The sequence below is a fragment of the Scyliorhinus torazame genome, chromosome 10 (genome assembly GCF_047496885.1).
Source record: "Scyliorhinus torazame isolate Kashiwa2021f chromosome 10, sScyTor2.1, whole genome shotgun sequence".
NCBI classification, from domain to species: Eukaryota; Metazoa; Chordata; class Chondrichthyes; order Carcharhiniformes; family Scyliorhinidae; genus Scyliorhinus; species Scyliorhinus torazame.
Window position 1 is genome coordinate 139,206,655 of NC_092716.1, and position 21,356 is coordinate 139,228,010.

Genomic DNA, 21,356 nt, shown 5'->3' on the forward strand with positions numbered 1-21,356 from the left:
GCACTGCTGGTTGTCTGTGTACACTGAGGTATGCCGGCAGGTATCAATCCACTCCTGTACCATGTGGTGTTGGGTGCTCTGGTGCACAGATGAGCCAACACAGTTGTATGTGGTACAACTCTATTTTATTTTAACTCTTATAATACAGTTCGTTCTGGATACTCTGCACGTGCTGTCTCTCTGAGTGTGTTGTGTAGCAGGTCTGTCCTGGTCCTCCTCTCCAGCTAATACTGACCACCAGGTGTCGTGTTTGTGCTTTTATATCTTTCTGTGATTGGTTGTGGTGGTGTGTGTTCTGATTTGTCTGTTGGTGTGTCTATCATGATGTGTGTGTTTGAATATCATGACAATGATATTTGTTACAACCAAGTTATGAGGTGTGAATTAACTCCTTTCTTTGTCCCGCTCCTGAGCTGTTTGTAACACAGTTTGAATTTAAAAGGGAAGTGATATTGCCAACTCAATGTGAATAATTAACTGCATATAGCTCGGTGCAAGGAATGAGACACACAGGTTCCTTAAATTAACAAGTAAAGAAGTTTTATTGCTGAAACACACTTGGGTAAAGATGCAGAAGTTATTAACAAAGGTTTAAAATGTGCAAAGCTGCCAAACTGTCTGCTAATGCAAAAACAACACTACCCACCCCCCCTAGCCCACAATCCAAGTATGCAAAAAAACACTGCTGAGTATCAAATCTTAAAGCTTTGCCTGGGAAGATGTAAAGTCAGAAGGAAATTATTCATGGGTTGTCCAGATGCTTGTTTGAAGCTGAAGGATCACTTTTCACAATATTTTCTGGCATTGGGGTTTCTCGCTGGTGCAGTCACTCTGCAGCTGTGGCTGGTTGATTCCCTTTCTCGTGGAAACTGTAGTATTGTTTTGGAACCCACCAGGTATTGTGTTGGGTTGGGCCTGGGCAGGGGAGTCCCTTTGGGGTTAGTCCTGTGTGTGGTGGGTATTTAGGAGGTCTGGAGAGTTCTCTGCAAGGTTGGGGGTGGAGTGGGGTTAGGGGAGGTCCCATAGAGTAGATAGTCAGGGAGTGGGGTCTGACCCTGTGCAATAGTTACCCATAAATTAGAAATGGTTTTAATCCTTCTAACTCTCTCTGGGTAACTATTGGTGTAGCATTTTCGGAACTATCTGAAGATTGTGATTTAACAATTGAATTTTCAGATGGCTCCCAGTGCATTGCAATTGTTGAAGGGATGTTTGTGCTGATATTCTTATAGGTGCATTTGTTAAATAATAAAACTTTAACTAGAATAAGAATTAGGTGTTTTTTTCAGTGCATTTATTCCAACCGGCCGAGCACCAGAACATAACAGTGATGGTAAAGGAGAGATCAGGAAATCATGAGGGAGATGTGAAGTAATTGACATTGTTTAGAGACTAAAGAAGTATTCAACTTCCTCCTGGCTCTACAAAACTCTGTATGAAACCAAAAATGTATGTAGTTTCAGAGAAACCGGCAATATTCCTTTCGGGGATCACAAGTAAGGCCATTCAATAACTAGTACTTAGAGTGTGGAGTGGTGCCATGGGCAGTCTGCACATTCATTTCACCAATTTGGTCTGTAATAAACTGTTTATAACTCAAATTGCATGTTAAAAGCAGTCTTCTGCCTGAAATAGACTAAGCTATTTGGTCAGTTCATGTGAAGACCCCAACAAAATGCCCGTGGACATGAGTTGCAGTGAGATCAGCCCCATAATTTCCAAAGTGTATCCATGCTATTACTATCCAAAAACTGGGCTGCCCTTACTGAATCTTTACGAGAAACTAAGAGTTATTTTTAGAATTTTTTAAATGCTGCAAATACTCAAGCCAGGTATCATTTGGAATACTTTGCAATTTTCAAAGCCTGCAGCAGGAGGGAACATGAACCATTTCAGTGCTAATTAGCAGCCCTTTCCCCTCTTTAGGGAGCATATTAAGAGGTCTGTCTGGCACAGAATAGAATTTTCAATTATCTTTCTGGACAAAGCCAAAGAGTCTGGTGCAAGTTAGTGCACAGTTGTTGCTGTTGATATGGGGCAAAAGAAAGTTTGTTTCCATCTGTGCTTTTTATGAAATTTAAGATGTCAACTAGCGTCAGGTTGTAGCTTGACTAGGTGTCCATGTCCAGTTTGTTCCATTTGTATCCTCCTAACCTCTTTAATAATAATCTTTATTGTCACAAGTAGGATTACATTACATTGCAATGAAGTTACTGTTAAAAGCCCCTAGTCGCCACATTCCGGCACCTGTTTGGGACATGGAGGGAGACATCAGAATGTCCAAATTACCTAACAGCACATCTTTCAGGACTTGTGGGAGGAAACTGGAGCACCCAGAGGAAAACCATGCAGTCACAGGGAGAATATGCAGATTCCGCACAGACAGTTACCCAAGCCGGGAATCGAACCTGGGACCCTGGCGCTGTGAGGCAACAATGCTAACCACTGTGCTACCGTGCCAGTCTCTTTGGCATGGCAGCAGCAGTGGCAGTTTCCAGCATGGATGTCACCTGACAGCTTCAGCCTCCTGGAGGCACTCAGAGCCTCTGATTGGATGCCAAGCTTGCCTACTGCCAATCAGCCCAATTATATTTACATGTGGGGTTCCCAGCTCCGCTTTGAAAATATGGCCCAAGGTTTCAGGTTAAGTGGGAACTTTTTCTTGCTGCAACTTTCCTTGTCTCCATGGTGGACGAATGGGCAGCTCATAGGCTTCTATCAATGCCGTTCTGGAATAAACTGCTTATTGAGAAACCTGAGATGATGATCTAGTTCCCCATTCCTCCTTCTAGAATTTTCCATCTCATGCCTATTGGTATGATCTGACTGGAAATTTGAAGTTTTGAAGACTCGGTACCACTTTGACCTTTTGCACTATTGTTCCTATATGACAAGCTACCACCCTCATCTGGGCAATGATTGGGTGGATTAAAAATAATATTGGAGCATCATTTAAACCAAAATTGAGTAACTGAATTCTTGGATATAGAGATTTTTTGTCTGGTTTCAGACAACATCTTGACTGCCATCTAGGAGCAGGATAAAGCACAGAAGTGAGGGCATTTATTGAAAGAACAAAGTAAATTTTTCCAGGTTGGCTTGATGCATGTCATTAGATTAATGCAACAGATTTTTACATTCTAAATTCACTCCCACAATGGGCAGTATAATCTGGCAACAGGTGACTTCATGAAATAAATAAGCGTGTGTCAAAGGAGTGCCACCACCCTAAATGCTCTTCGCATCTCGTAGCAATTGATTGCAGAGCAGACATGGCAATATATCTCACATAACATTCCAGCCGGGAATGTTTGCTAATAGAAGATTAGGGTGATTCAGCAAGTAAGATAACTGAATATGGTTCAGTCATTGACAGATTGAGCAAATGTAAAATTTGTAGCTGTATTTTTTCACAGTAGAGTTAATTTTTCTTATTTAATCTTAACAATAAGAAATGCTAATGTCCATTTTCTACTGAAAGGAATTCATTCAGATGATCTTTTCACTGACAGTACCAGAAATCTGGCCAATAAGAGTTCAGTTTATATTTCTGAAGTAGCTCAACAACTAATTTAAGGAGGAAAATAAATACAGGAGCCTTTCACAAACGGAGGTTTGCTGATGACACAAAACTGGGCAGAATTGAGAGTTGTGAGGAGGATGCAAGGAGGCTTCAAAGTGATTTAGGCAGTTGAGTGAGTGGGCAAATACATGGCAGATGCAGTTCAACGTGGCTAAATGTGAAGTTATACATTTTGGTGTGATACACATAAAGGAAGAGAATTATTTAAATGGTGATATTTTGGGAAGTGTGAATGTACAAAGGGATCTGGGTGTCCTTGTAAGCCAGTCAATGAAAGTGGAGAGGCAGGTGTAGCAAGCAGTTATACAGGGCCTTGGTGAGACCACACCTGGAGTATCGAATGCAGTTTTGGTCTTCCTCCTAAGAAAGGATATACTTGTCACAGAGGGAGTTCAGTGGGTTAACTAGGCTGACAGAGGGTGGGTGGATCTGTCCTATGAGGAGAGGTTGGTTCGATTGGGCCTGTTTTCACTGGAATTTAGAAGAATGAGAGGAGATTTGATTGAAACATATAAAATTCTAACAGGGGTGGGCAGACTAGATGTAGTGAGGATGTTTTCCCTGGTTGGGGACTCTAGAATAAAGGGACATAATCTCAGGATATGGAGTAGACCATTTAGGACCGAGAAGAGGAAAAATCTCTTCCTCAAAGTGTAGTGAACCTGTGGAATTCTCTAAAGCAGAAAGCTGCGGAGGCCAAGTCACTGAATGTATTCAAGAAAGAGATAGATACATTTTTAGTTTTTAATGGTATCAAGTGGTATATTACATTAAGTGGCAGAGCAGGCTCGAAGGGCTGAATGGCCTACACCTGCTCCGAGTTTCTATTTCTATGAATGTCCCAAAGAGCTCCATAGCTAATGTAGCATTTTTGAAATGTCAGCACAAATGTAAGATAGTAAATATTGTAACAAAATTGCACATAGTAAGATCCTACAAACAACAATATGATAATTGCTAATCGATGTTGGTTCAGATCATTCATGCCTAGCTGAGAAAGCATTCCTTTTTTAATGGCCAAGCCTGTTCAACCAACTTTAGAGAAAGAAAATTAGGCAGTGTCAAATTTCTGAAATCCAGTCCCAGGTTTACATACATTTTTGAATTTGAAGAAAGATTGTAATGATTAGGATGCCAGTAATTGTTCCACCTACTAATTCTCTGTAATTGATTTTATTGTGGGGTTGTCATGTGTAATAGATTTTGTCACTATTTTGAAGAAATAAAAGAGAAAAAGGTGAGGAAATATGTGAATGAGGTATATCATAATTAGAGGTTTTTTTTACAAGTTATACTGCTACTAAGAGAAACCATTACTATATTACAACAAATTAAATTGATGATATTCAAATTTAATGTCCACACAGGCTATTGCAATGGATGGGGAGGCTCACATTTTGTTACATTTGATGGCCAATATTACACCTATGAAGGAAATTGCACCTATATCCTAGTGGAAGAAACAAGGGCATCACTTGACAACTTTGGTATTTATGTTGACAACTATCACTGTGATGCACAAGATGGACTTTCTTGTTCACGTGTTATTATAGTGAAATTTGAAAAACTGGACATAGAGATTACAAATGTTGCTACAACTGGTCTTCAGCATCTGGTAATTATCATTATTATGCATTTTCTTCATTGGAAGCACTTTAGTATGTGTTGAGTGCAATCATGTAAGCGTCTGACGGAAAAAGAATCCCAAAAGTCTCTTATAAATATATCAGTATAAAAGGGGAGTCAAAATAAGAATGAAGCCAATTAAGGACCCAAAAATAAATCTTTTTGTGGAGACAAAGTGTGTGCCTGAGGTTCTAAATGCCCTCGATCTTCACTGGGGAAGTAAATGCTGCCAGTGTGGCAGTAAATGAGAAAATAGTGGCAATATTGGGTAAAAATAGAGAACAAGAAAATAATTAAATGGTTGGCATAAACAAAGTAACAAAGCCTAGATGCAACCTAGGTTATAAAGGAAAGTAGGGTATAAAATGGGGAGGCTCTGGTCATAACTGTCCAATCCTCCCTTCGGTACGTGGCTGATGTTAGAGGATTGGATAATTGAAAATCTTAACATCATTGTTCAGAAAAGGGAAGGAGGATACACCTGGCAATGACTGGCTTCTCAACCTAACATGAGTAGTGGAAACCTTGAGAGGCATTAATCAGGGACAAAACTAGGACTTGGGAAAAGTACGTGCTAATAAATAAAAATTATCACAGATTTGCTAAAGACAAATTGTGCTTCCCTAATTTGATTAGGCCCTTTGATATAGAAATTGAGAGAGTTGATAAGTGTTGTGTGGTTGATATGTATACTAACTTTCAACAGGCTATTGCTTGTCAGCAAAATGAAAGCCCAAATAAGGTCAAATATACACACAAAATTAACTAAGGAATAAAAAGCAAAGAGTACTGGTGAAGGGTTGTTTTCCAGATTAGAACGAAGAATTTTAGAATGGTACCTGGGATGAAAGACTTGACTTATGTTGGGGGACTAGAGAAACTGGAGTAGTTGTTCTTAGAAGAGAGTGTACCAAGAGGCATTTTGATAGAAGTATTCAAAATCTTGAAGGGTTTTGAGAGAGTAAGGAGAAACTGTTTTGAGTCACAGAAGGGTCAATAATGAGAGGACACAGATTTATACAGGACAATTCAGCGGACTCAAGTTAAAGTCCACTGAACGGCATGTTTACCGGGGCATATCTTGGCGGCTGCTGCAACGAAAAACACCCGCTATCCAAAGGCACTTTGCTGTCTTTGTTGACCTCGGGGAGCTTCTCACTGCCAAGGCTGCACTCAGCTCACCAGCAGGAAAGGCTCCTCACAGAATGGGGCACCATTTTGGAAGGCTGCCCCGATCTTTCCACCCCTTTTCAGGCCCCTTCCCAACCTTGGGGAGGCCCTCAGGAACCGCCCAAAAACCTTGCACCGGAGCACACTGGCAGTGTCAGCCAGGCACCCTGGCAGTAAGTGTCCTGATGGCACTGCCAGTGTGCCAAGGTGGCATTGCCAGGGTGCCAGACTGTAAGGGCCCAGGTGCCAGGGGGAGTGCCAGGGTGTTTCCATGCCCTGTCCCCGACCACCCGGGGTCTCCAATGGCCTGAGAGATCTTTCCTGGTACCTATATGACTGGCCCACATTTGTGTGAACCAGTACTAAACAACGGCCTGGCGAGATTTGCCAGGCATGGCTGGTGAGTCCCAGGTGCCGTGTGTAAGTATTCAGATCTGGATTTTGCCCAGCGGAGCAAGTCAGGTGACTCGCACATGGGTTTTGCGCCCTGCGTGGAGCCCGATTTGTGGTTTGTATGCGATTCACCCATTGCGCCCGGATCCATGCCAGGCACAACAGGGTCGCTGAATCACACCCATAGTAAATTAGAAAAGAACCAAAGGTGACTTGTGGAAACATTTTTCATGTTGTGAGTTGCTGTGATATGGAACATACTGCTTGAAAGTGTGGTGGCAGCAGATTTAATGGTAACCCCTTATTAAGGAATTGGATAGATACCTGAAGGGAATAAAATACAGGGCTATGCCCAAAGTAGAGGGGGGTATAGTTAATTGGTTATCACGACTGAAGACTAGGATGGGTTTGATAAGCTGAATGGTCATTTTTGGCACTGTTATCCTTCTATAATTCTACATAAAGCCACATTGCTATTTAGAAAAATTGTGACATTTTGTCTTATTATTCAGGTGACTGTTGATGGCATCACTGTGTCACTACCCTATTCAAGAGATGGTGTGAAGATCGCCAGCTCAGGCATTGACATAATGCTTGAAATTCCTAAAATAAAGGCTCTGGTTACCTTTAATGGTTTATCTTTCGCAATCAAACTTCCAAGTGAAATATTTGGAAATAATACACAGGGGCAATGTGGTAAGGATGTAAACTATTTATTAAACTCTTTAAAATAAGACCTTTAGGAGGTTGGTTGTTGGTACATGCACATTAAAGACACTTTTGTTATGAATATTTAAGTTCCTAAGTGAAAATCGTGGAATCATAGAATATCTACATTGCAGAAGGAGGTCGTTCGGCACATCAAGTCTGCACCGACCCTCCGAAAGAGCACCCTACCTAGGCCTACTCCCGCACCCCATCCCTGTAACCACACCTAACCATTGGACACCAGGGGGCAATGTTATCATGGCCAATCCACCGAACCTGCCCATCTTTGGACTGTGGGTGGAAACCGGAGCACCCGGAGGAAACCCACGCAGACAGAGGGAGAACTCCACACAGTGAGCCAGGCCTGGATTTGAACCCGGGTCCCTCGTGCTGACCACTGTGCCGCCCATCTAAATAATTACACTCTAATTTGTATATAAAATTCCATTTGTACCTTATATCAAATCGGATGTGATATAATATACACACCGATCGAATAAAATAGGAACAATTTGAATGCCAGGCATGCACAATTTGTTATCATGTGAGCTGCCAGCTGACTATGTATTGTCAAGAGGGTGAAAACTGAAGTGTACCTTTTCTCAGTGATCAGGAGAAAAACTCAAAAATATGTATAGCTGGGCTGCTTTAACAAATAACCGCTGACAATGTTGGCAGAGGCTTGCGAGTAAGTATTGTTTTCCCTTGTGTCTATTGAATGACACGTGGCCCCTAGGAGGTTAATGCTGCATATACAGTGGTTAGCACTGCCACCTCACAGCGCCAGGGACCCAAGTTCAATTCCAGCCTCGGGTGACTGTCTGTGTGGAGTTTGTACGTTCACCCCGTGTCTGTGTGGATTTCCTCCGGGTGCTCTGGTTTCCTCCCACAATCCAAAGATGTTCAGGTTAGGTGGATTTGTCATGCTAAATTACCCGTAGTGTCCAAAAGGTTAGGTGGGGTTGCGGGGTTGCAGGGATAGGGTGGGACAGTGGGTCTTGGCGGATGCTCGTTCAGAGGAAAGGTTTAGACTCGATGGGCCAAATGGCCTCCTTCTGCAGGGATTATATGATTCTATAATACAGCTGAAGTCAGATCATGTTATAACTACATTCTGTTTCAATAGATCTCTTTACAAAAAGTATTACTTGTGTCTTTGGGACAACTTTTTTGCAGCATGGCTATTCCTTGCATACAATTCTACAAGGATATCACCGAGTGCATCGCCCTTGATATTATGCTGAAAAGCAGTATGATTGCAGAGGTTGTCCTCGCACAAAGTAGGAGGGTGCTGGATAATCTTTGAAAGCAGTATCCTTAATGATTTCCCTTTCTCTAGACCATGACCACAGAATGATCCAGCTATTAGTCCACCACCCAGGCTTGTTCAGAAAGCTGATAGCTACACTAATAGTGAATTTAAGATGATCAGTCAAACTTGTAACATTATTAATTTACACTTGCTAGAAGCAATATACATTCAGACTCAAGAGGTGTGATTCTCTGGCCTCGTTGCACTCTCGCTCAAGTGTAACGAGGCTGGTGAATAGCGGGAGAGGCCAAAAACAAGATTCGTCCCATGCGCCAAACAGTTTGCGATGCAACCAGCCCGCTCACATAGGCAAAATCGGGATTTCAGCGTAGCATGGCGAGAAACCAGTTAACACCACTTAAGCCCCATTTCCATACATTCAACGAGAACGACCCCATATCCAACGGTCTCCCGTGATTCAGCAGCCTCCCCAGTGAGTGCTCACGCTGGTGCCGATTAGTACTCCTATTGAAAAATGTGAACTTGGCAGAAGGGTTTGTGTCGGGAGGCGTATAGTCATCTTTTCTCATGGGCAAAGAGCCCGGGAGTGCTGGGCTTGCCACCCCAGTGCTCGGTGGGAGGAGGGAGGGAGGCGGGATGGGGGGAGAGTCGCTGGAGGGGGCAACTGGGGGGACAACCGCTCACGGCACCACCATGCCAATTCTGGATTGTGTGTTCCCTTTCTGCGGGCAGCCCTTGTCCCTGTCCGTCTGCCCCACCGATTACCCATGACTCCCACCAACTGCTGAGGCCTCTGGCTGTGCGGCTGAAGGCTATTGCTGATAGGGAATTGGCAATCGTGGTTAAGTGAGCACTTCACAGATGCCAAGTGGATCCCCGTGGGTGGGCGGGCCATGTCGCATGTGGGAATCATTGCCTAGCATCCCAACCAAACCTTGATGCCTGGACACTGCCTGGACACTGCGGGAGGCAACACCACACACGCAACATCCGAACACCCAGGGGATGGGACACAGCTCCAGGAACATGTCCAGGACCAGAGGGTGGGTGAGTGCCATGGGGAGGGGGATGGGGCGGTGCCTGGAGAGAAGGGCAAGGGGTCCGGGGTTCAGCCTGCATTGCGGAAGAAAGTGACAGAGGCATCATGATGGTTGTGCAAAAATGAGTTTAATGTGCTGTACGATACCCAGTCCGGTTTGTACCATCCCCCACCCCGGTGCGCTCAGTGATCCTCAACGTGACTGACCCTCCTAGCTCTCCCACTACATCTAGGTGTTTCTAGGTGAGTCCCCAGGATGCACATCTAAGGTGGAAGCAGCCAGCTTCCTACCTCGTCTTGTAGCCCTCGATGCCTTCTGAGGCCAGAGGGCCCCGGAACACTTGTCAGCAGCACATGCACATCCATGCCACCTTGTCCCTTGTGCTGACCCCGAGATGCAGCCTCATTAGAGGGTGGAAATCAGGGGAGCTGGTGCCCACCCTTGCCACTCCCTGGGAGAGTTCTGGGTTGGCACCCAGCCCCCTCCAACGATCGGCGCCTATAGGGCCCTGCGATTCACATTAGGGCGGAGGAGCAGCTGGTTCGAGCCCCAGCTACTCCTGCATCATGTGGCACAGGCAGCTCTGGCGGTTCCCCAGTGTCTGCACCATGGTGTTGATGCTCTCGGCGATGCTCCTGGGTCACTGGAACACATCCCCCAGTGACTGGGCCATGCTCTTCTGCAGCTCACAATGCCCACCTGCGATTCGGACAGGCTCCGCAGCACCTCGGCCATGTCCATTTGAGAATGGAACATGTCCCGTAGAACCTCATCAAGGTCGGCCTGGTACTGGGTGACATTCCCCAGTGAGGCAGGCATTCTGTCGAGACCCTCAGCCATGGCTGTTACCGTCTGCACGATGCTTTAGACACCTTCACTCATGGTGCTGAAGTCGCGCACCCCCTCTCTACTGCGGTCGCCGCACCAGCAGCATTGGTCTCGGTGCCACTCATTGCCCTGGCCACATCTCCTGCACCCGTAGCCTCTGAGGCTCCTCCAAGCGGCTATGGATCTGCTAGAGCGACGCTGGCACATCCCTCTGAATGTCCCGGCTGCACCCTATTATCTCCATCAGCTCCGGATAACCCACTTCCAGAGGCTCAGCATCAGGCTGGGCCTCAGCTGTGTCCTGGGATCCAGCAGCCCTCCGATGGGTCAGTCAGTAAGGCAATCAGTACTCACGTTTGATAGGTACTCCGGCTGCAGCTCGGTGGTTACTCACCTCTGCGGCGTCCGCCAGCCTTCGCGTTGGTGATTGCCCTGTCCTCGGCCACACCGGTCACCTCCAGGGCCCACTCCTCAAAGGAGGTGAGGATTCTAATGTCGGCACTCCACCGCAGCCCCAGTCTGGGCCCTTTCCCACCGATTGTGGGAGAGCTTTCCCTGAGGAGACACAGAGGGGGCATCATTAGCCACATGCGTGGTTCACAGTGGTGCAGGAGGGGGGATAGAGGAAAGGTTTGGGGAGTTAAAGGAGATGGGGTGGTGGTCACCCCCATGGGGGGGAAGGGGTGATGGAAGAGTTCTCGGAGGAGGGGGGAGGGGCATTGATGTCTACTCACTCATGCTGCCCGGTGTAGGTCATTGACTTTCTTCCTGCATTGAAGGCCAGTCTTCCTGGTCATACTCCCCGAGCTGACAGCTGCCGCCATCACATCCCAGGCAGCACTGGCTGGCCTGTGGCTGACCCTCCACGACCCTCGGGAGAACAGGACATCTCTCCTGGCCTCCACCACGTCCGGGGGCCTCTGCAGGTCAACATCCGTGAATATTGGGGCTGGTCTCCTGGGCATCATTGTTGCGAGCTGGCTGGGGTTGATGAGCAAGTGCAGTTTAAGTGCTGCTCGACCTTGTTAGCAGGGAGCCAGCGAGCGTGGTCCCGGCGAATCAGCTGCTGAGCCTTCATTTGGGCCAAAAAGCCATGGACACTGAGGGGCAATTTTCCTGGCCAACACACCTAACCTGCACATCTCTGGACTGTGGGAGGAAACTGGAGCACCCGGAGGAAACTCCACACAGACATTCACCCGAGGCCGGAATTGAACCCATGTCCCTGGTGCTGTGAGGCAGCAGTGCTAACCACTGTGCCATCGTGCCGCCTCAAGTAGGTAGTGACCCCCTCTGAGTCAGAAAATGTATATTTGAGTCCCTCCCCAGGACTTTATGGCAAAAGAAGTTCACAACCTCAGCAAATCCTTTCAACATATGCTAATAACAGACAGTAAGATCAGAAGTGATCCCTGGTCAACCATGTGTGGAAAGAATGTTGGAAACTCTACCTTCAATACTCATAGCTCCAGCATACAACATACATGTAAAAGTATAAATTGCCACAGCAACCTGACTCTGAGTGAATTGCCAGCACCATAAATTGCAAGATTAAAAAATCTGCATTGAGAGAACTTCTGACTTCACATCAAATACACTGCTTGATACAGACAGAGCTGTCTGCAGAAACATAACTGTTCTCATTTCATAAGAATGTATCTTTTAATAAATAAAAGGGCCTTTAAAGAGGTTGCAGACATTATTGTGAATAAATTTACACTCTCAATGATCTGCATTCTCAGGAACATGCAATAATGTTCAAAGTGATGACTGTATGCTGCCCAGTGGAAAGGCTGCATCCTCGTGTTCAGAAATGGGTGATTACTGGCAAGTCAAAGATTCCAACAAACCAAACTGTAATGGACCATCCTCATTACCAACTCCAAGACCTCAAGTCACGTTCAGTCCCCAAGCAACACAAAAGCCTTGTAGCTCTGATTCTTTTTGCAAGATGATTACAAGCAAGTAAGACATTTTACTACATATATGTATATATATAATCTGAGGTTTTCTAAGATCATACAACTTTGCATTTTTGGTTCGTCAGTTAGCAAAATAAACAAATTATTAATACAAATATATTAGCATTTTGCAAGATTTATGAATTCACTTTTACGGTTCTCACTTTCACATTTTTTCTTCAAATATTAGGTCCTAAACAATTATTTTTAAGTGTTAACCAATCTTGACATTTGAACTCTTTGCATAAAAGGTAATGACAATTTTAGATTATAATGAAATGTGAGGTAATTAGAGCATTTAGAGCTCAGACAGCATAACTGGCAATGTCAGTGACCTTTCTCTCTGCCTGATACCTTAACAATTAACTGGTGGTATGCATCTCCTGGTAGCTGACAGAATGAAACAAACAATTATTTGTACTAAATGTCACTTTAGTGACCATTTACTTAACTTGGATCGGATTGGATGTGTTTATTGTCACGTGTACCGAAGTACAGTGAAGAGTATTGTGCTGTGTACAGTCCAGACAGATCATTCCAAACATGAAAAAAAATAGGGCATACTTAATTACACAATGTAAATACATAGACACAGACTTCAGGTGAAGCATATGGAGTGTAGTACTATTCATTAGAGAATCAGATCAGTCCATAAGAGGGTCCTCTAGGAGTCTGGTAACAGCAGGGAAGAAGCTGCTTTTGAATCTGTTCGTGCGTGCTCTCAGACGTTTGTATCTTCTGCCCGATGGAAAAGTTGGAAGAGTGAGTGACCAGGGTGGGAAGGGCCTTTGATAATGCTTTCCCAAGGCAGCGGGAGGTGTAGATAGAGTCAATGGATGGGAGGCGGGTTTGCGTGATGGACTGCGTTCACGACTCTCTCTAGTTTTGTATGGTCTTGGGCCGAGCAGTTGCCATATCAGGCCATGATGCAGCCAGATAGGTTGCTTTCTATGGTCCATCTGTAAAAGTTGGTAAGAGTAAATGTGGACATGCCGAATTTCCTTAGTTTCCTGACAAAGTATAGGCGTCGTTGTGCTTTATTGGTCGTAGCGTGAACATGGGTTGACCTTGACAGATTGTTGGCGATGTGCACATCTCGGTGTTTGAAGCTGTCAACCATCTCCACCTCAGCCCCATTGATGCAGAAAGGGGTGTGTACGATATTTTGCTTCCTGAAGTGAATGCCTCGCTCTTTAGTTTTGCTGCATTGAGGGAAAGATTGTTGTTGTTACACCACTCCACTAGGTTCTCTATCTCCCTCTCTGTCTGACTCATCGTTGTTCAAGATCCGACCCACTTTGGTCGTGTCATCAACAAACCTGTAGATGGAGTTGGAGCCAAATTTTGCCACACAGCTGTGTATGTACAGGGAGTATAGTAGGGGTCTAAGTACCCAGCCTTGCGGGGCCCCAGTAGAGGAGGTGTTGTTTATCTTTACTGATTGTGGTCTATGAGCCAGAAAGTCGAGGATCCAGTTGCAGAGCAAGGAGCCAAGTCCTAGGTTTTGGAGTTTTGATATGAGCTTGGCTGGGATTATGGTGTTAAAGGCAGAGCTGTAGTCAATGAATAGGAGTCTGACATAGGAGTCCTTGTTGGCAAGATGCTCCAGGGATGCTCCAGGGAGATGACGTCTCCTGTGGACCGGTATGCGAATTTCAGTGGACCTAGGCAATCTGGGAGTATGGAGTTGATGTATCCCATGACCAACCTCTCAAAGCACTTCATAATGATTGATGTCAAGGCCACCGGATGAGATTCGTTGTGGCACATTGCCTGGTTCTTCTTTGGCACCAGTATGATGGAGCTCTTCTTGAAGCAGGTGAGGACCTCCTGAACGTAGTAGGGAGAGGTAGAAGATGTCTGCGAGCACATCTGCCAGCTGGTCCGCGCAGGATCTGAGTGCACGACCAGGGACCCTGTCAGGACATGTCGTCTTCCGAGGGTTCACTTTCAAGAAGGCCGATCTGACTTCGGCAGCTGTGACGGTAGCTATGGGTGCGTCCGAGGCTGCTTGGCCAGTTAACAACGGTTTGATGGTTTCATCGGGGAGGGGTGCGCTGCTGCTGGAGATTCTACTCGGCTTCGCTTTAATAAGCCGTTATGTTGTTTAAGCCTTGCCACAACCGACGAGAGTCTGTGGCATTAGTCTGTGACTCTAACTTGGTCTGATATTGTCTCGTGGCATCCCTGATGACTTTGCGGAGATCGTACCTGGATTTCCTGTACAAGTCAGCGTCACCTGTCTTGAACGCTTCAGACCGGGCCTTCAGTAGGGAGCCAATATCCTGATTAATATGGTTTCTAGTTGGGGAACGTACGTACTACGTCCTTTGGCACGCAGTCTTCTACACACTTGCCTGGTTAAGTCTGTGATGATGGTTGCATACACGTTTATGTTGGTCGCTGAGTTCTTAAATATGGACCAGTTCACTGACTCTAAGCAGTCACGTAGAAGCTCTTCTGCTGCCTCGGACCAGCACTGCACAACCTTAACCAGATTCTACCGCTTATGTTTCTGCTTGTATGCCGGGAGAAGGAGCACCATCTTATGGTCTGATTTTCCGAAGTGCGGTCGGGGGATGGATCGGTAGGTGCCCTTGATTTTTGTGTAACAGTGGTTGAGAGTGTTGTCGCCCCTGGTGATGTGGAGATGTGTTGGTGGAATTTTGGCAGTACATTCTTGAGGTTGGCCTGATTGAAGTCCCGGGCCATGATGAACAAGGGGCGTCATTCTCCGCCGGCGGGAGTCTCCGTTTTGCCAGCGCCCGGGGGTTTCCCGACGGCGTGGGGCTGCCCCATAATGGAAAACCCCATTGACCGGCCGGTGTTACAGAGACTCCCGCCGGCCGGTCGGGGCAGAAATGTGGCTGGGCGGGTAGGAGAATTTCGCCCAATGTCTCCGGGGGATCAGTTTTGTTGTTATTTATAGCGGTGTACAATTCGTTAAGCGCCTTCTTCACCTCTGCCTGAGGTGGGATGTAGACCGTTGTGATAATCGCTGAAGTGAACCCCCCGGGGAAGGTAGTATAGGCAGAACTTCAGGTATTCCACGTCCAGGGAGCAGTAGGTCGCTAGGTTTGCCACGTCTAAGCACCAGGAGGAATTGATAAGGAGGCGCCCTTCACTTTGCCTGATAATGCCACGCGGTCCATCCGGTGTATTGAGAAGCCTTCAGGTTGTATGGCACTGTCCGGTGAGGCAGGGGTGAGCCATGTGTCCATGAAACAGAGCACATAGCAGTCCCTTAACTCCTTCTGAGAGGTAAGTCTAGCGTTAAGTGCGTCCAGCTTGATTTTGATCGCTTGGACATTTGCCAGGAGTATGCTGGGGAGAGGAGACTTGTAACCGCGCTGCTTTAGTCTCACCTGCAGACCGCCGAATTTCCCTCGCTTCCTCGGTCGGCAGCTGCCTCTGGGTGGTCCTGGGATCTGATGAGAGATGTCTGATGTTGTGGAAGGTATGAGGTTGCATCTGGTGGGGACCGGGGTGCTTATCTTTAACTAATAATATATATCGCTAAGTGCTTATCAAATCTCTCATGGAAAAATTAATGTTGAACCAAAGAAGGAGGTACTAGAAGTGGTGAACAAAAGTTTGGTCAAACAAATGGCTGATAAGGAGACAGTGGCAATTACAAGAGGGAGATGTGTCTAGTCTTACGACCAAAGAGTCTGTGCCGCCCTCGCACCGATACTCCACCTGGTGGGGGGCTGGCAGCCACGCCACGTTATCTGCAGATACAGATGGAGGATTTCCGGGTTCGTGGTCCCGCATGCGCACAGCGGCGACCTGCGGCAGCCGCACCATACTAAATGGCACCGGCTGCGCACGGAACCGGTCTGCCAGATAGTACCCTCTGCAATCCCCTCATCACCCCCCACGAGTCCCCTCAGCCCCTGCCGAAGCCCCCCACCCCTCGGCCAGCAGAACGGCTCCCCCTGACTGCGGCGGCACTGGACAGATTACGCAACCCCCACGCGAGGTCTCTGAAAACGATGAGCACCTGCGACCAATGCCGTCAGGAAGTTGGCCCATCTGGGGTGGAGCATCGAGCGAGGGCCTCAGGTGACGGCCTGAGGCCGTCCCAACAGCGTGCGGCACACTCAGCGATTACGCTGTTTTTGAGGGGGCGGAGCATCTGAAAAACAGCACCGCCCCTGATTTTGGCACAAAAACGGATTCTTCAGCCAACCGCCAAACGCAATTTCAGCATTGGCAATCGCAGAATCCCGCCCTACGTGCTGATGCCGGGACTGAATCGCATTAGTTCTACAGTCCTGAAAGCATCACAGATCCCAGAGCAATTCATGACATCCTAATGGGCTAGAACAGGCACCATGTGGAACTAGTGCAATTCCAACGAACGCTGGTGAATGATTCATTGGGGTCAGACTTTGGCACTCGAGAGCCGGACAAGCAGGAGCTGCATATCGGCACTGCACTCGCCACACACCCTCAACCCAGCCATGAAAATGGCATTGGTTGTGCTGGAGAATGCCTATCCCGTTGATGGGCCAGATGGGGCAGAGGGTATCTGGGGGGTGGCCTGGGGTGGCACCCATACAGCCCGTAGCGCTAAGTTCACAGTGGGCAGTTAGCGGTGTGCACATCGCATGGCTGGCATGCAGGCTACGGCAATTGTGATCTATGCCCATCCACCCCAACCCTATGGCCAACCTCCTGACCACCCCCTGCTACTCCCCCGGCCCTGGCAGAAGCCCCCGGCTAGCGGCACAACTGGCAGCACACTATGGCGATCACTTTTCGTGCCCTCTCTCTCCCTCAGCAACCATGGCACCTGTTTCATGATTTTAAATACAACAAAGAACCCGCCATTGGTAACTCCTCCTGGCGAAGGCAGAGCATTGCAAGGGGCCCGGAAATTGCCGAGTCGATCCCGTTAATGATATGTCAATGGCATTTACGGTACAATTTGCATGCCCAAGTCAGCGTGTGCCGTTGAATGCATTCTTGCCGTTGTCAAGGCACCGGAGCAGACTTCGATTTTGGGCTGATGCGCGGTTTTCCACCCAATCGCATTTCCCGATTCCGGCCCAAGGAGTATACGGTGAGGATAAAAGAGAATGGCCGCAATCTTTGGGCCCGTTGCAGAGGGCACAAATCCTATTATGGCATGCCGGTGGTGCGGAGGCCAGAGCAGCCCGTGAGCAGTGGCAATGTCCCATGGCTGTGCCTACTCAGCATTGCCAAGTGCTGGGGACCAGGGGCAGGGCGGGCCCAATGGGAGGCGGTGGGGAATTGCCAGTTCTGATAGATTTGGGGGGAGGGAGGGAGAGATTCCTGGTGATAATGAATGGAGGGTGTGGTGTGGAAATTGCTGGCAAGGATGGATTGGGGCATCCCGATGTCCTTGTGGCGGGGGAGCGGGTATCTATCTTTTAACTTTGAGATTGGATTGGGGCGGCCTTTCAAAAAGACACCCTGATCTCTGTGGAGCCAGATTTGCCCATAGCCTTTGGCCCCAGCCCTTAGAATGATCAAATGGCGGAATAGAGCAGACTCGATGGGCCAAATAACCTAATTTTGCCCCTATATCTTATGAACTTATAATGATGGTGCAAAACACACACCCCTGCTTTTTTTGACAAAGTGTCAGAAGATCTGGGGAGAAAGGCTGGCTGGGAGAAAGATGCCGGTTTTCAGTCAGAACCTGACGCCTTGCCCTATTTCGGGAAAATTTAGTTTTTCCAGTGTTTAGTTGAAGGAAATTGTAGCTCATTCAAGACTAACGTCAGACAAGCAGTCTGATAGTGCCAAAGACAGTGGAAACATCAAGAGTTTTGGTTGTAAGGCCCTGACCCCTGGATGTTCATATATATGCATATTCTTGTGGAAATTGATCCTATGGCTTTGCAAGGGTGTTGCATGTAGCTGAGAAAAGAAAGGGTCCGTGGATGGATTCTTGGTGAACCCCTGAAGTGCCATGCTGACCTCTCAGGTGCCATGCTAAACTCTGAAGTGCCATGCTAACCCCTGAAGTGCCAAGCTAACCTCTGAAGTGCCACGCTAACCTCTGAAGTGCCATGCTAACCCCTGAAGTGCCATGCTGACCTCTGAAGTGCCACGCTAACCTCTGAAGTGCCATGCTAACCTCTGAAGTGCCATGCTATGTGGGAAAATAAGCTACGGCTACGAATCAATTAGTAAGAGTGCAAGAAAATTGGAGCTACCTTCTCAACTTTACAGGAGGATGGAGTGATTGATCATGTCAAAACTGCAGAGCTGGGGGAGCAATAATGGACTAAGGTTACAGGTGTCTCAGATGTGTGTGATTTGGTTAGGGTCAATTTACTGCTTTAGGGATTGCAGAAATTTGATTAGAGAGTTTCAAATAGGGAAATTCTAGAGAGGAGATCAGGGTTTGGGACATATCAAACTTTCAAGGACTTTGAAAAAGAATTTGATTTGATTTATTACCGTCACGTGTATTAGTATACAATGAAAAGTATTAGGTGGGATTCTCCGGTCACTGGGCAAACACAGCCGGAGAATCCGGCCTGTTTCTTGCATGCTATACAGACAACGCATACAGTACATAGGGAAAGCAGGAGAGACTACAGAATGTAATGTTACAGTCAAAGCTAGGGTGTAGAGATAAGATCAACTTAATACGAGGTAGGTCCATTCAAAAGTCTGATGGCAGTAGGGAAGAAGCTGTTCTTGAGTCGGTTGGTACGTGACCTCAAACTTTTGTATCTTTTTCCTGACGGAAGAAGGTGGAAGAGAGTATGACCGGGGTGTGTGGGGTCCTTAATTATGCTGGTTGCCTTTCCGAGGCAATGGGAATTGTAGACAGAGTCAATGGATGGGAGGCTGGTTTGCGTGATGGACTGGGCTACATTCACAACCTTTTGTAGTTTCTTGAGGACTTGGGCAGAGCAGGATCCATACCAAGTTGTGATACAACCAGAGAGAATGCTTTCTATTGTGCATCTGTAAAAGTTGGTGAGAGTCGTAGCTGACATGCCACATTTCCTTAACGAGATAGTGGAAATGTAATGACAGTTTCTAAAGACAGAGGGGTAAAGAATAAATTATTTGAGAATGAGAATAAAGACCACGATGTGAAAAAGAAAGGCACAGTGTTTCAGCAGAGGGAATCATTTGCAACGTCAGTGAGCATAGAGTCAGCAAGTGGAGGTGGATGGTCGGCAGTCTCATAAGAATGGGATCCAGTGAGTAGAAGGTGGGTCTCATGATGAAATGGGGGGAAAGAAATGGGAATAATGCACATGTGCAATGAAAATATTTGGTACTGAAGCAGATTTTTGAGTCCATGCAAGAAATCTCCTGAGCCTCAAACCCATTCTGTACTTGACTAGGAATTCTTAATTCTTTGGGAGCTTTGCTCTGCAATTATAACATGTTTTGTACCAAAGACAAACATTTTCAAAGTTTCACTGAAGGTATGATGAATTATATTATTTCTAGATTATTTTCAGAGTGCCATAATCGGGTTTCACCAGACCACTATTATCAGGCATGCGTGCGTGATGAATGTCAAACGGCAAGTACATCCATGGTGTGTGCGAGTTTGCAAACCTACGCGACTGTGTGCATGTCGCACGGCATCTGCATTGATTGGAGAAGTTACACAAATGGAGCATGTTGTAAGTATTACATGATTACGTTACACTGCATGATATTCACAGCACAGCAACAAGTCCATCAGTCCAACAGATCCATGAAGATATTCATGCTCCACACAAATCTCCATCATCTAACCCCATCAACGTATTCTACTCTTTTTAAAACATATCCAACACAGATTTATGAAAGGGAATTATGTTTGACAAATCTATTTTTTGAGGATGAAACCAGCAAGAAGGATAAGGAGGCATCAATGAATGTAGTGTTTTTGGATTTTCAAAAAATCATTCAACAAGCACCACATAAGAAGTTATCACACAGAATTAGGGTTCTTACCATCGGTGGGTAATAGCATACATTGAGGATTAGTTAATGAAAAGAAAACTGACAGACAAACTATCTAGGTACTGAAAGGATCAGAACTTGGGTCTCAGCTACTTACAACCTATATTAATGATTTAGATAAGCAGACTCAATGTAACATATTGAAGTTTTCTGATGATACAAAGTTAGGTGGGAAAATCAGCAGTGAGGAGCATACAAAGCAGCTGCAAAGGAATGTAGAAAGATTGGGTGATTTGGCAAAAACATGGCAACCCAAACACAATGTTGTAAAGTAATAAGTTACACACTTTGGTCGGAAATGTATAAAACAGAATTTATTTTTGAATGGAGAGAGACTGGAAATGTTTTGCGTTCAGGAAAACCTGTGTGTTTTTGGTGAGATTTTCCACGCAACCCACCATGTGTTGCACGGCGGTGGAAGCAGCCCGTTATTAGCCTGAGGCAGGATCTTCTGGTTCCGCCGATGGAGACGAGGCTTCCCTTTGAATGCACCCCTCGCTGACGGAAGCCTGCGGAGGGGGTGCGCCATCCGTGAGAACGGAAGATCCTGTCGGGAGAACGGACGAAAAATTCTGGCCCTTGTCCATGAATCTCAGAATGTAAACATACAAGTGCAGCAAAAAATGTTGCTGCAAAGGGATTGAACAATAAGAATAAAGAGTCCTTGCTATAATGTTTTAAATATTCTTTCACAGGATGTGAGCATTGCTGGCTAGATCAGCATTTGTTGACCATCCTTATACATGGCACTGGTGGGACCACACGTTGAGCACTGTGGACAGTTTTGGTCTTCTTACCTAAGGAAGAAAATACTTCCC

General features: G+C 46.4%; 1 protein-coding gene across 1 annotated transcript in view; it reads left to right on the plus strand.

The window, feature by feature from the left end:
• The window catches only part of LOC140430946 (uncharacterized), a 105,469-nt gene that overhangs the window by 40,791 nt on the left and 43,322 nt on the right, over window positions 1–21,356 (plus strand). The window contains exons 4-7 of the mRNA XM_072518781.1: window positions 4,951–5,198; window positions 7,285–7,468; window positions 12,364–12,586; window positions 20,035–20,213. Of these exons, the coding sequence (XP_072374882.1) occupies window positions 4,951–5,198; window positions 7,285–7,468; window positions 12,364–12,586; window positions 20,035–20,213 (834 nt within the window). The remainder of the gene's footprint in view (window positions 1–4,950; window positions 5,199–7,284; window positions 7,469–12,363; window positions 12,587–20,034; window positions 20,214–21,356) is intronic.